Here is a 16,123-nt window from a genome sequence, read left to right as displayed (position 1 = left end):
GGGGCGGACCGGCACACCACCGCTGCCATGGTTAATGAGGTGATCTTTCAAGTCCCTTCCCGACTTGTTGGAAACGGTCGGTTGGAGGCTAGGGACCCCGTTGGGGCCGTTCATAGTTAGGGCGTGTTGGGTGCGAAAGAGGTTTGGAACGGGGGCGGCGGGGCCAGTGCACTACTGATGCGCCCCTTGGAGGGAGGTGGAGGCGGGGCCGACACCCTTTGGATGACGTCCGGGTCGGCTTGCGCACCTGGCCGGAAGCCTTTCGCGACCCGGTCTAGTGTCGTGGAAACCTGTTGAAAGACCACCACCCCCTCCTGAAAGAGAGCAAGGTTAGGAATGGGGGCGGTGCACCACTGCTGTGCCCACTGGAGGGAGGTGGAGGCGGGGCCGACACCCTTTGGATGACATCCCGGTCGGCTTGCGCACCTGCCTGAAGGCCTTTCGCGACCTACGCTAGCGTCGTAGAAGCCTGTTGAAAGACCACCACCCCCTCCTGAAAGAGAGCAAGGTTCGGAACGGGGGCGGTGCACCACTGCTGCGCCCCCAGAGGGAGGTGGAGGCGGGGCTGACACCCTTTGGATGACGTCCGGGTCAGCTCGCGCACCTGCCCAAAGGCCTTCCGCGACCCAGGCTAGCATCGTGGAAGCCTGTTGAAAGACCACCACCCCCTCCTGAAAGAGAGCAAGGTTCGGAACGGGGGCGGCGGGGGCGGTGCACCACTACTGCGCCTCCTGGAGGGAGGTGGAGGCGGGGCCGACACCATTTGGATGACGTCCGGGACGGCTTGCGCACCTACCCGAAGGCCCGCCGCAACTCGTGCGAGCGTCATCGAGGCTTGTTCGAAGACCGCCACTCTCTCTCAAAAAAGAGCGAGATTCGGAGCGGGGGCGGTGCACCACCGCTACGGTGGTTGGTGAGCTGACCCCTCAGATCTCCCCCCGACCTAGTGGAGGCGGCCGGTTGGAGGCTGGGGGCCCTGTTGGGGCCGTTCCCGGTTGCGGCGAGCTGGGTGTCGCGGGAACCGTTGGTGTGGCGAGAGTTGGATCTCGACCTTGCCATGGTAGCTGATCGCGGTGGATCGAAGGATAAAGAACACACTTGAGCTGGTACAGCAGCTCTCAACAAGAGCACCAATGATGGATTTAATTAACCCGATGTGGCCCGAATTATTAAACCCGGATAAGAACGTAATATGGGAAATATATAAACGGGACAAAACGATGTCGTAAGGCCGCAGGGACCGTAGGTCGTGAGGACCGTAGATTATATCAAGTGCCGTAAATAGGCTATTACAATGGTTCGCTATTACAAAGTATGTAAGTAGGATAGATCGTGTCGTGTTAGGACCAAATGGAGGGACTTTATACAAGTTAAACCCCCCAACCGCCTCCCCCTAAAACGGGGGGTGGTTGGATCTCAAGTTGACCGCGCCCGGTCTCGCGACCGTGCCGCTCTACTGGGGCCGGTCCGACCCCTTGTAGAGGCCGGTCCGACCCCGTGTAGAGGCCGGTTCGACCCCGAGCCGGCCTCACGTAGAGGCCGCGTGTCGAGGCTTTGCGTCAGGGCTGGTACGTGGCATCGCCCCGAAACCCATTGCTCCGTGCTCTCGGGTTTGTTCGGATCGATTCCTAATATCTCCATCATATATATATATATATATATATATAATTTACTTCTTTGCATGGGTGACATGCATTGAAGTTGTCAATATATAATATATATATATTTTACTTAATAATTTCGCATGCCCTACATAACCTATGCAGGTACGTTATTGATTACAAAATTAACATACATGGTTTAAGTAATTATATATTTTTTTCATCACAGATATATTATTAAGATATATCTTGTGAACGTTGGAGTTTTAAATTGATGTAACTTCCAGATGTAACATCTCGTAACAGTCAATATATTTCATATAATACTTTGGAGAGACATCTGAAAGTAATACATTCAATCAAACTTGCAGTATACAAATATATTTCAAAGTTTTTTACAATTTTACAGAAAATTCTTAAACAGAGTAACTTAATAATTTCATTCATCTCCTTGTATCCCATAAGATTAAATCTTGAACTTGTTTCTTTGTAGAGTTAATAAACAAAATGGTCCTAGACTATACTAATTTTTTTCAATTTCCTCCTAAACGACTTTGGTGACCTAATGTAGTCTCAAAGTTTTGTGTTGTTACTAAATTTAGTCCCAGACTTTTGTGTTTTTGCTTAATTTAGTCCTTCGTTTGTTATTTTGTCCGTTTGGTGTTAAATTGATAGACAATTTAGTAATTTCAATATTGGCATTTCTTTACTCCTAGACCTGCAAAGTGCGAAATCTCTCTTTTTTTACGAATTACTCCTAAACGTGCGAATATAAAATTTGATTCGCAGGTCTACTGGTGGAAGTAATTGTAGGAGTAATTCATACAAGAATGAGGGATTTCGCACTTCATAGCTAGGTTGAAATTAAAGAGAGGTCAATATTGAGATTACTGAATTGTCCCTTTATTTAACACCAATTTGACAGAATAACAAACGATGACTAAATTGAGCAAAGCACAAAAGTATGGGGCTATATTAGGTCACCAAAGTCGTTTAGAACGAAATTGAGAAAAAGCACTATAGCTGAGGACCATTTTGGGTATTAACTCTATTAAAAAATGCCAAAAACAAAATTTCATTCATCTCACTATTAATATTAAACAATGACAAAAAAAGAAGCCACAATGTTACAAATAAAAAATCAAAATAGAGTTCTCACTAATATTAAAAAATTCTAAAAGAAAATTAAATGCTTTGAGATTCAACCCACTTAGCATTTCACATTACATACAAACAATGACTTTACCATCTCAACCAAACCAACCATTGATTTAAACTTGTTATATATATATATATATATATATATATATATATATATATATGGGGTGAGGGAGTGGGGGCAGCTGCCCCCACTGTGGCTCCACCACTAGATGAAACAAAAAATAAAAAATAAAAAAAATATTGAAAGATAGGGGATACTCTCACCAATGGAATCAACGAAAACACCAATTGTTACGTGATGCATCTACAAATCCTTTCAATGAAAGCACCAATTGTTACTACCCTAAATAGGATCTCAATGGATAGGAAACCTTTCAAGCAGGCTTCTGGCTCCTAATCGTATTCGAGTCACGGCAAACTCCAATTTCACACTTCGAGCATGTGAGGACTCTAAGATAAATAGACTAGAATAATAAAATAAGAATATATTTCTTTGAGTGGTTCCCTGTATTCATATACAATGGACCTATTTATACTAAATTACTAACGCCTATAATAATATAATTAAGTTACTAAAATTATTCTAATTAACTATACACGGTAATTATATATTCTTTTTTTTGAAAAAGAAAACTTAATTCATTCGATCATTGGCAAGAATAGAAACAAGATAATGGGGTGGTGAATTCAACTACTCCCCAGGACCTGACACAGAAACGGCATCCCGTGCTATAGCATGAGCTGCACGATTCGCAGATCGCCTAACACAACTGAAGTTAACCCCGTTAATCATTGAGGCAACTTGTTATCCCCGGTAATTATATATTCTAATATACATAATTTCTTATACTAATATTTAGTCAATTATCCTCTAATTACATATGATTCATTTCTTTTAGACCCTCCATTAATTAAACCACCAATTTCTTTCCTTTGATGCGTATCAACGTATTGTGTCGAACTTTATGAATTTATGTCTTGTATAATGAATTTATGTGCCTATAAGACATATATTATTTACATTAGAGTTAATACCCAAAATGGTCCTCTAACTATTAGCTAATACTCGATTTTGTCCCAAAGTATTAAACGTACTCAATTTAGTCCACTCACTTTTAAAATGCTACCCAATAGGGTCTTCCGTTACAATTGCCATTAATCACCCGTTATGTTGAAGGGCATAAATGTCATTTTAGAGATTAAAGCACATGTCTTCCATTTGAAGAAAGGGAGATCCAGAAAGCCATTGAATTGAGAAATTGCAGAAGATTCGAAGCTTCAATTGGAACTCAAGAAATTGTAGAAGATTCGAAGTATCATTAAGCCATGACACAGAAATTGCACCCACGCACCCTAGCCCAATAATCTCATCTCATTTAGTAAAACTGAAGTGTACTAAACAAAATTAGGGATGGTAATGGGTCGGGTATGGGTCGGGGAGGGATATATTCATCACCCGACCCACCTTATATTTCTTCCACCCACCTTTACCTCCAACCCGCATTGGGTGGACTTTTTCAAAACCCACCCCCAACCCCACCAGGAGCGGGGTGTCCACTACGGGTACTCACCACATATCATCTTATTATTTTTTTCAAAAAATAATATTTAAATTACTTACACAAAATAAAATAATAAAATTCATTAGTGATACTAAAATATAAAATAATAGAAATATTTAAATATATTAACCAAATTTTTAAAATAAAGTTAGTACTTTAGATATAAAAAAGTAATAAAAAGATACACGAAGTTATATAAACTTTTATAAATAACTACATACTAGTACTTATTTAACTATTATATATATATATATACACACACATGGGGGGTTGGGTGGGGTTCTAGGTGGGTTTTGTACATAGAATCTGAATCCAACCCAACTCACCGCGGATTTACTTTTTTAAGACCCACCCCGACCCACCATCCACCATCTCCCAAAAAAACCCGATCCATACGGGGTGGATTCGGGTGGATATCCACGGGGCAGATTGAAATTGCCATCCCTAAACAAAATAAACCCCTTTGTGTGGAGGCGCCAAGTCAATGCGGCAACGATGAGGATGAAGGTGACTATGAGGACGGCATGGGGACACGGCGCCCACCGCGCTCTCCTCGACGTCGACGCCGGAGTGCTCCGTACTCTATTCACTCTCTCTGTCAAACCGCACCCCCTCACTTCCCACGCTCTTCCACTCCACCATCCCATTTTGCCGCCACACTCTAAGCCTATTACTATCCCTTTTATCCCCGTCATCCGCCGCGACTATCAGTTCTCAACCATGCCAGCCGGTGGCTACGGGCTGCCTCGCACTGGACGGAGCCCTAATTTTGGCTCGACTAAGTGTATTTCCTCAGTTTCGTCGTCGACGGACACGGCAGAGCTAGATTTGGTGAAAGATCAGAGGACGAGGATGATGTTGTTGTTAACTCTGTTGCTCTGCCTTCCATTCCTATTAGGGATTTTTTCAATTTATGGAGTCGCGACACAAACCAGAGGAAGAAACGGGTTTGGTTTGCTAAAATGACGTTTATGCTCTCAAAATAACGGTGGTTTGATGGCAATTGTAACGGATGACTATATTAGGTGTGATTTTAAAAATAAGAGGACTAAATTGAATACTTTTAATACTTTGGAACAAAATCGAGTATTAGCTAATAGTCGGAGGACTATCTTGGGTATTAATTCATTTACATTAATCAGATTTGAGAATAAGTAAATATATAACGTGTGCATATGTCTTGTGTTTTGTGTTATGAAATTCTGTAACTTAAGATGTTAATTCTGTACCTAGAATAAATTATAGGCAGATGGGTCAAATAGACCCATGTAGTAACATTGATTGTTCATTTAACACAATGAATTAAAATATGGTCTATCTAAGCCATTATAGTCTCAATTATTTTTCATCTAGCATTTTTAGCAAGTTTCTAACAAGTAACCCATCTAATTTGCTTATATGGAAAAATAAAATAAAAACAAAATGCTGACATGTTATTTTTTCATCTAACTTGATGTTTGTCACTTTTTTCGGTAGAAAAAATTCATTTTTTTATGCATTTCCAGATTGTGTTGATTTCTTCTACGAATTTTTCAGAAAAATAGTGAATCTATTTTTCCCGTCAGTTGTGAAATGAGCATGTTACCGCATTTGTGGTTTTTGAACCCATTTATTGGTATTGGCATTGGCATTGGCATTGGTTTTTATTTTGGTTTTGGATAGTGCGACTATGAGGCTCTTCGGTACACACCTGAGATTGAGGAGCTTGGAAAAAAGCTGGTTAATAGACTAAGGGACAACGATGATCTGCATATTGCTCTTCATTTGAGGTATAATAACTAACACGGTTTTTGATTTAATGTTTGAGGTGTAACTTAATTAACCGACTTCCTTTGAGTGTAGATACGAAAAGAACATGCTTGCGTTTACTGGATGCAACTACAATCTGACTGAAGTAAAAGCTAAGGAACTTCGCGTTATGAGGTATAATCTGTAGCATTGGAAAGAGAAAGAGATAGACAACGAAGAAAGGAGACTGCCATATGTCCCCGAGGGAAGCGACCATGTTTCTGAAGGCGATGGGGTGCCCCTCCATGACACATTTTGCAGGGCAAATTATGGTAACAACAGCATGTGTGCATCCCGCTTAGAATACCTCTACGTGTTTTCACACTCAACACTCACAACAGAGGGGGAGTTGGAATCTTTCAAGCCATATAAAAAATCAACATAATATGAAAATACGTTAAAAATTTTGAATTTTTCTGCCAAAAAAAAAAAGTGACAAAAACAACAAGTTATATGAAAAAATAACATCTCAGCATTTTGTTTTTATTTTATTTTTTCATGTAAGCAAATTAGATGGGTTATTTGTTAGAAACTTGCTAAAATGCTAGATGAAAAATAATTGAGAGTATAATGGTATAGATGGACCATATTTTAGTTCATGGTGTTAGATGAACAATCAATGTTATATTTAACCCTTCTGCCTAAATTATAATTTAAAATTTAATTTGTGTTGCAACAAGAATAATGAGAAATTATTACAGAATTATTTAAAGTTTAAATATCAAAAAATCACATATCCTCCAAAAAAAAAAAAAAAAAAAAAAAATCGAAATCACATCGTTTTGATCCAAAGTCTACAGTGTAATATGGACCTGGAGTAGGATATAAATTGCAATTGGTGATCGGTGTTCTCGAGAAATGAAACTCCAAATTCACCTTGCCGGCAGCAAGCTGGCTTTGTTGAAATTTTCACACAGAAGTTAAGGCCTTTGTCTTTTGCTATTAACACAATCCGCCCTCAAATTGCTTCTCTGTTCGCATAACTCACTCTTGTAATTGCATTTTAATTTCCCATTCAAACAATCACAGAAAAAGATCTAGTGAGATCGAGATGGCTTATGTTGCTTTGACTTCTCTAAAGACAACAATTGAGCTTCACTTTCTGCAACCCATCCCAAGAGTTTCTTTTCGTGATGATCAAACACCACCCATCATCAAATCTTTGTATGAAAACCTTTCTTCTTTGCAGCCCTTTCTGGAAAAGAAATCCAGAGCCGGTGGTGCTGCAATCAAATATTTTGGAATCCTAATAAGAGACTTTGCACTCAAAGTTGAAGATGACATCGAAATACAGCTAAGCACCTTTGTTGTGGCCAAAGCCAAAGACGACGCAGTGCATGAAGAAGCAGCTTCCCAGCAACTGTGTCAAATCTTGCAACAAGCACAAGAAAAGACTGCAGATGTGGTGGAGATTATCAACTGCGGAAAAGAGTATAAGAGACTGAATGATGATTTAACTTATCTCAAGAGAATAGTAGATCATCATATGAAGTCTATACAATCCAAAGCGACAAGGGTGGTTTATGATCAAATTCAAACCCAATTCAAATCTCTCATTCAAAGTCTTTCTTCTTTGCGACAATTATTTCCTCATATTCGTGCTCCTGCTGCAATCAAAGATTTGGAAACACAAATAGGAGATTTAGTTGAAGATGAGATGAAGATACACTTGAGCAATTTTGTTCTGGCCAAAGACACAGTGGGTGAAGAAGAAGTATCCCCGGAACTGTGTCAAACCTTGAAACAAGCAGAAGAAAAGAGAGTAGAGCTGGAGGAAAGACTGAAGACTTATGAATGTTGTGATGATTTAACTAATCTCATGACAAGAATAAATCATTATCATTTTCCTTTGCAACTGAGAAGGGTGTTTTTCGACGTAAATACAACACTAAGATCTCTCAAAAAAACACTCTTTGATTTGCAGAAGTTTCTGCAGAAATCCAATTTTGGTGCAGCTGAAATCACAGACTTTGTACTCAAAGCTAAAGAAGACCTCGAAAGACAATTTACAAACTTTTGTGTGGCCAACAAAGAGCACCCAGACGATGAAAAAGAAGCTTCAGAAGCACTCTTTCAAACCTCGCATCAAGCTACAGAAAACGCAGCACAGCTGTTGAGCACTATCCACAACACAACAAGGAACGAAGCCAATCATGCTCAGTCTGAATTTGAATTCTCTCGGTGCTATCCAAAACTTGAGGAGGGCAGAATGACCGGTCATCAAAATGAAGTTAGTATGATCAAGAACAAACTCTTTAGTCACTTTCAGGGTGTCAAAGTAATCCCAATTGTTGGGATGCTAGGCATAGGAAAGACTACTTTAGCAAGAGAAATCTTGAAAGATCAATCGGTTGCATTGCATTTCCAGGTACGAGGATGGGTTACAGTGACTCAAAATTACGATGAGATCAATGTGGTACGCGACCTTCTCCAGTCAATTTCACCAAATCATGAAATTGAAACGGAAGTCTATCTTTGGCGTGAGGTTTGTGAATGCTTGAAGGAAAAGCGGTATCTAATAGTTTTGGATGACATATGGAGCACTCAGCATTGGGATCGATTACAACACTTATTTTGCAATTCTGCAGTGAATGGATGTTGCATATTGCTGACCACTAGATTCTATCCGGTGGCTGATTATGCTTGCACAATCAAAGGTACACATCATGCTATGAGTTTACTAAATCCAAATGAAAGTTGGGATCTATTTTGTACTATCTTTCCTCTAGAGAAGTATAGGGCACCGGGATTTGGAAAATTTAGGAGTCACTTGTCCCATGTTGTGGGGATATGTGAAGGATTGCCACTGGCAATTGTTGTAGTTGCGGAGCGCTTATCCAAATGCAACAACAACATACAACATGAATTGAAAAGGATTGAGAAGGAAATAGAATTGTTGGGAATTCTAGATTACAATACACTCATTCTCATGTATAATCATTTGACCGAAAATTTGAAACTTTGTTTTTTATATCTTGGAGTCTTTCCAAAGCGCAGTGAAATTCAAGTTAAAACACTTCTTAGGTTATGGATTGCTGAAGGATTTGTGAAGCCATCGATGAGTAATATGGAGTTAGAAAGCATTGCTTATTGTTACTTACAGGTCCTCATTCGTAGAAGCCTTGTGTTAACAAGCAATCGGACTTTTGATGGCAAAATTAAGACTTGTAGGGTGCATAGTGTCATGCATAACATCTGTTTCAGAGAGGCTCAGAAAGAGGGAATTTTATGTGCAGTAAATACTCAGCGACTCCCAAGGTGGTCATTAAATGCATTTGCAAATTCGTGTCGCTGGTTTAGTTTATGCAAACATAGTTTTGACTATTATGTGTTGTTTAGTTTAAACAACCCTCGCTCCATTTTCTTCTTTCAAGGGAATCCTGAAATTTATGTACCCCTCAAGCTATTAAGAGTTTTGGCATTCGTTCCACCTCCATTCCTCCAAAAACTGCCAATGCAATTAGGGGATTTGATATTTTTAAGATATTTATCTGTAACACAATGGTTTGAGGGTTTGAGTGATGTTGTGTCAAGTAATGCGAATTTGCAGACACTTATTGTTTCCTGTAGTAACAGACATGGATCACCTATTCTCCATTTGCCATCATCAATTTGGGAGCCACCACAGTTAAGGCATCTTGAACTTGGCACTTGCTATGTTGTCGATCCTCCCGTCGTGGTAAAAGAGAATTTGCGAACATTATCTTGGGTGACTCCAACTCATTGCAGAAATAAAGTGTATTTCAATTTCCCAAACATAAAAATACTGAAAATTCTGTATAGAGTAGACTTAGAGGCCAGCCAGATTAGTGGATCTTCCAGCAATCGCTTCATTTTGGATAACTTGGCCTTGGAGTATTTAAAACGGCTTGAGAGTCTAACAATTACAGTTCCAGTTGGGTGCATTGTGACATTTCCTAAGAGGTGTATTTTTCCTTTACAACTGAAGAAGTTGAAGTTGAGTGGTACTAATCTTTCTTGGTGGGATTTAAGAGTAATTGGGACATTGAAATGGCTTGAGGTACTAAAGCTGGAAAATGTGTTCAATGGAAAAGTATGGGAAGTAGTTGAAGGAGGGTTCTATGGATTAAGATTCTTGCTTGTTAAAGATGAAAAGCTCGAAAGGTTGGAGGCTTACACAGATTCTTTTCCATGTCTTGAGCACCTAGTCCTAAGATGTTGTGAGTGTTTGGAAGAGATCCCTAGCAGTTTTGGAGAAATATTCTGCTTCAAGTCAATTGAAATGGATAGGTTTAGCCACCGCCCTTCCATTGTTGCTTCTGCTAGGATTATTCAAGAGAAGCTAAAGAAGAATTTTGGAAAAGAAAATTTTGAGGTTAGAAGGAAGCTCTAACTTGTTCATTCTTCTTTAATATATAAATTAGATGGTGAAGGAACTTGTTTGCAAATTGTGTTACATACTATTTAATATATAATTTATTTATTACTTTCTGTATTTTGCATTACTTGATCATAGATCAAAATCCAAGGGCAGGGGCCTGAATATATAGAAGATGTTGAAAAGGCAAATTCTAAGGTTAGAAGTTATGGCTCATTCATTCTTTCTTAATTTTCTATTTTCTTTTTTCTTTATGCAAAATCTGTTATTATTAATTTATTTTTTCTTAACCTCATTTGTTTTCATAGATAAAAATGGAGGAGGGTGAATCATCAGCAGGGGGAGGGGGGAAGATGGTAGAGGAAGAAATTGGAGTTGGGAAATTGAAGTCTTACATCCACAAATTTAAAAAAAGGAGATTGAGAAATCTGTTAAAGATGCGCAAGCCCCTAAAGTGGCTCGCCTCGCCTCTGCGGGCCAATCAAGGAAATGAGGTTAGAAGCTATAGGAGTCTGCCTCATTCATGAATGCTTGAATGAATTAAATTGCAAATTAATTGGGATGATATGAGACTAATATGAGAGACATATGGCCCTGTTTGGTAAAATAGCTATTAGCTGTTAGCTGATTGTGTTAATTAGAGGGTATAAATAGTTGATAACATTAGCTGATTGTAGAAAAGTGTTTGGTAAATTAGCTGATAGCTGTTTGGTATAATTTCTTTTCTCAAAAAGCTAATTGAAAAAGTTGATTGGAGTAACTTTTAGAATTTTAGCCTTTTGAAGTTGCAAAAAGTTAATTAACCAAACATTTATATTGATATTTTAACTAAATCAAACAATTAATAGTGGTCAAATAAGTTAAAATTGGCCTATAGGCTAATTTTTTGCCAAACAGGGCCAACCAAACTTACATAGATTTGACAAAATTGTGTAGATTCAAAATTTTAGATAATTTTGTGTAAAATGTTACCTATTTTCAAAATCCTATTTGAAAAGAAGGTGGTGCATACTTAAGGGTGGCATGCAGGTGAGTATATTTTTCCCATATACTTATTATTTTAACGGTTGACTGCTTAAAAGTTATTAAATCAAAACATGCAATCTTTGTTTATGTCATTAACTAATATATTTAATAAAAAAAATTTAAAAACGAAGTAATAAAAATTGCCTATTATTGCATTTTTCTCACTTTTAAAAAATTAAAAGTGAAAAAAAGGCAATACCATTGCCATTTTATCAAATTTTAAAAATTGAAAGTGAAAAGAAGGAAATATCTTTATCTTCTTTTAACATTTACACTACATCAAAAAAAAGAAAAAAAAAAAAAAAAAAAAAAAAAAAAGAAGAAGTTAAAAAAGGTAGTGCAAACTACCTTAATTTTCAAATAGGATTTTGAAAAGAAAGTAATGACATTAGTACTTTACACAAAATTATCCAAGGTTTTGAATTTACACAATTATATATGTCCCATCCTTGTCAAATTAAATCTACACAAAAATATCAACAGCCCTATATGATGCATTAGTTAGGGTATGGTTCTTGTTGTGAGTAACTGTTTTGTATGGACTTTTGTATAATTAGGAGCCAATTATACAAGAGGATCATGGATGTGTGTTGTTGATATGAGAATAGGATAACATTATAGCCACACTACTCACATTTCCAATATTCTTGCTTTGAATAAAGGAGGTTAATTAAAAAAAGATGTCAGCACTATATGTTTGATAAAATGCACCAATTGGATTAAATTGTCATGAAATTGGGATCTAATCCTAATTGAGGATATATATATATATACCCTCTCACACACTAAACCTCAAACTTCTAACCTCAAAATTGTAACATCCATGATTTTATTGCTCTTCTTGGCAGAAGCAACAACAAGAGGGTTACACATCTGAAAAGAGATTGCATCTGATCTGGATTATTATTATTTATATTTGCAGGAGCTAGGAGCTGAGGGCGCGCCTGTCAAAGTATAATCTGTCCGGCCTGCTAATCAACACGGAATTGAAGGATACATTTTCTTCTTCTACTACTTTAATTTTTTTTTTTTTTTTTGATATAAAAGGGACCATAGAAAGAAAAACATACAAACCATTTGGACTAGCATGCATGCAGGTTAAGGATGCAATAATAATATTGTATGTTGTTTCTCTAACAGCTTCCTTTAATTTTATGATACACATTATTTTGATATTGTTTGGTCTCATAATTATCCCATATCGTATCTGATTATGCGAAGTTATTTTCACTTGTCTCTAGTTCTTATGTTCATATCGTAGTACGTACAAAATGAAATTAAGCTAACTTCAATTGCATATGAAGATAAGGCTTCCATCTCTCAATAAGCTCTGATATGAGCTTTGTTCTTTTAAATGCAAATATTAAAGTCAAATGTGGAAATGGGCAGAACCTTTGGGATGAGGTTTGGAGGATTGCTTAAGATTGAGCAAGGAGAATTGCTTTTGCTTAAGAATGAGCAAGGGGAAATGCTTAAGCTTGAGCAGGAGCAAATACTTGGGCTAAGAACTTAGGTTTGAGCTTGAAGAAATTTGCAGGAGTAGATTTGCTATAAATAGGCAACTCTTCTTCATTGTAAAATTGTTAGGAATATATTGTAATAGATTTTGATATGCCAAATTATATTTTAGAATCCCCAATTTTATTTATTAAGTCTAGGCATGTCATACCATGAAAGGAAAATTAAAATAGATAAAGGGAAAAATACAAGAAATACGAAGAAGAAGAAGAAGAAGAAGAGCAAAATGTATGCATATGATATGTATACTAAATAAGCCCACACGTCCAACTCAAAGAAGATGATATACGAAAATCTCATACAAAGAAATATGAAGTTATCTTGGAGATCATGCATCTATGGAAAGAAAGAAGTACAAAAAGGAGAATGCTATAATGACCAATAATTTGTATAGACGAGATGGATGAAAGCTTGATGATTTAACTTCAAGGTCCCTAGTTCAAAACTTAAAATCAATTAGAGATGAAGTTGGAGCGTAAGAGCTGAAGTATGAGAACCAGTTGAAAGTCAATTGGAGATGAAGTAAGTCCCAGAATACATGATCTGGTCTCAAAGTTGGAAGCAAGATACGGGAGTGTAGGAAGGGAGGAAAGTAGCACGGAGCTGTGAGATCCGAAGCAGCAGTGTTGGAGGCACTGTGCGTGATTAGTGCGGGGAAGGCATGATCTACATAAGGATGAAGAGAAGGGAGGAAAGTAGCACGGAGTTGTGAAATCCTGGATTGTCACAAAGTTGGAAGCAAGTGATATTCATACGGGAGTTGTGATCAAATCACTAGATCACGGGATACGTCGACCGCGTGATTAGTGCGGGCAAGTCCCAGAATACATGATCTGGCTCTTCAGCTGGAAGGCATGATCTACATAAGGATGAAGATTATTGAATCCATTCAAGAAGCTCTATTCATACGGGAGTGTAGGAAGGGAGGAAAGTAGCACGGAGTTGTGAAATCCTGGATTGTCACACGGAGCTGTGAGATCCGAAGCAGCAGTGTTGGAGGCACTGTGCGTGATTAGTGCGGGCTTTGTGATCAAAGCACTAGATCACGGGATACGTCGACCGCGTGATTAGTGCGGGCTTTGTGATCAAAGCACACGGGATACGTCGACCGCGTGATTAGTGCGGGCTTTGTGATCAAAGCACCGCGTGATTAGTGCGGGCTTTGTGATCAAAGCACTAGATCACGGGATACGTCGACCGGAGAGTGGAAGACGGGAAAGTAGCACAAAGCTGTGAAATCCGAAACAACTGTGTTGGAGGCACTAGGCGTGATTAGTGTGAGCTTAGTGATCAAAGCACTAGATCACGGAAATTCATTGTATCTAGGAACCAAGAAGTGGTGGATATAGTAAATTGCTCTTAGACGATAAGAACAAGTGGAGTAGGAGGATTACATCACCTCCGAACCACTATAATTGCCTTGTGTCATTTACTACTTTATTTACTTACTGCTCTTTACTCTCTTATCACGTGATATACTTGACACAATCGACACACACACTACCTTTATTATTCCGTTGTGCACAAGACTCTAACAATCTAGTTAAGAGTGTCTTGGTTTCTCTGTTGCCTTAGCAATTGTTGTATTAGCGAAACGGTGTAAAAGTCTATTCACCCCCCCCCCCTCTAGACTTTTACCTTACCTCTTTTTGGACCAACAAAAATCATCTCCCATTCCATCAGGAATCATCCCAATAGCATGATGCAAAAATACAGAGAGTAAATAGAGAGTTATAGTTGTAATTCCTATTGTAATATCCTTTTGCCAAACAAAAAATCCTTCTTCAAATTACCTTTATTGTGTGTGTGATTTATTTTAAATTTTACACTAGAAATATTCTCATTATTTCCAGTCGAAGTTGTATTGTATTTTGGTGTTGTGAACCGTATCGATCCTAACAAATGGTATCAGAGCCTAGGTTGGTTCATAGATATATCTCTATTGTATCGTTTATGTTAGAACTCATTATGGCAAAGTGATGGTACATGTCTAGGAAAAGCTCTGGTTAAGACGTGGTATTTAAGCAGTCCATTTGTGACTCACCTCTCTTCTCCGGAAGTATTTACTTGGTGTACTGTTCATATGGCTGGTAGTGTTCTATTATACGATGCTATTTAGATATATTGTTTAGGATTTGAATCAAGAACACCACTTACAATAGCGGCAAAGTATGAGATTGAAAAGTTCAATATGAACAATTTCTCATTGTGGAAAATGAGAATGAAAGCAGTTCTCAGGAAAGATAACTGTGTTGCAGCAATTGAAGAAAGACCAGCCAACTTCACAGACGATGCAAAGTGGACAGAAATAGATAGCAACGCTCACTACTACAGAATTCACATACAACGTCGGGCCTTTAACGTCAGCTACATACATAGCCGACGTTAAAGACTTTTTTATTTTTTAATTAACTAATAGGCGACATTATAAATAAAAATAAAAAATAAAAGAAATAAATATAATACGACGTCGGCTATCTATATAGCCGACGTCGTAGGGTATTTTTTTTTTTTTAATTTTTTAGATATAACGTCGGCTATTAGTTAATAGACAACTATATAAATTTTATAAAAACAGATATGAGACGTGAGCACAGTCATTCTCACTTCTCCGCCCATAGCCGTTCTCACCCATAGCCACAGCTACAGCGGTCGTCTCCCTTCTCGTCGACTCTCTTCGCCATCGCCCACCGCCACTCCGCTGCTGATAAGTGCCAACATGTTAATGTTTTCACCTTTCATTTAAGCTTATTTTCCTTTTTATTTGTTATAATTTTGCCCAAAGTGTCATCATTTGATTCATTTGTGTGTGTGTCCATGTGTAATTCTTGATGATTTAGATGAATTGAGTGATTTTTGGGGCATTTTGGATGCATGTAGAGCCAATGGGAGCCAATGAGAAGCTATGAAGATGGGGGAAACACCTTTTAGACAGCCAAATTGTGGTGTATTTAGTGGTCTTGATCATTTGGACAAACAAAGACAAAAGTGGAGCAAAAGAGCAAGAAGTTGAAATTCTTGCACAAATTGTCCACTGCTCGGTATTTTGGTAATATCTCTGCCTAGGAATGTCCAAATCAAGTGATTTTCATGTCATTGGAAAGCTAAATTGAAGGGATACAACTTTG

The 16,123-nt window shown here is 38.2% G+C and overlaps 1 protein-coding gene across 1 annotated transcript; it reads left to right on the top strand.

Annotated features, from left to right (window-relative positions):
• The first annotated feature begins 2,470 nt into the window (after window positions 1–2,470).
• On the top strand, window positions 2,471–12,990 carry LOC109183967 (probable disease resistance RPP8-like protein 2). Its single transcript, XM_019333995.1, has 6 exons — window positions 2,471–2,475; window positions 7,154–7,672; window positions 7,706–10,448; window positions 10,590–10,649; window positions 10,760–10,945; window positions 12,847–12,990. Exons 2-6 carry the CDS (start codon window positions 7,164–7,166, stop codon window positions 12,988–12,990), a joined length of 3,642 nt encoding a protein of 1,213 aa, XP_019189540.1. The 5' UTR covers window positions 2,471–2,475; window positions 7,154–7,163.
• Window positions 12,991–16,123: the final 3,133 nt, after the last annotated feature.

This window comes from Ipomoea nil, unplaced genomic scaffold (assembly GCF_001879475.1).
Source record: "Ipomoea nil cultivar Tokyo-kokei standard unplaced genomic scaffold, Asagao_1.1 scaffold1237, whole genome shotgun sequence".
Taxonomy (NCBI): Eukaryota; Viridiplantae; Streptophyta; class Magnoliopsida; order Solanales; family Convolvulaceae; genus Ipomoea; species Ipomoea nil.
Note: the sequence above shows the minus strand (reverse complement) of the source record. Positions and strands in the feature narration are given on the sequence as shown.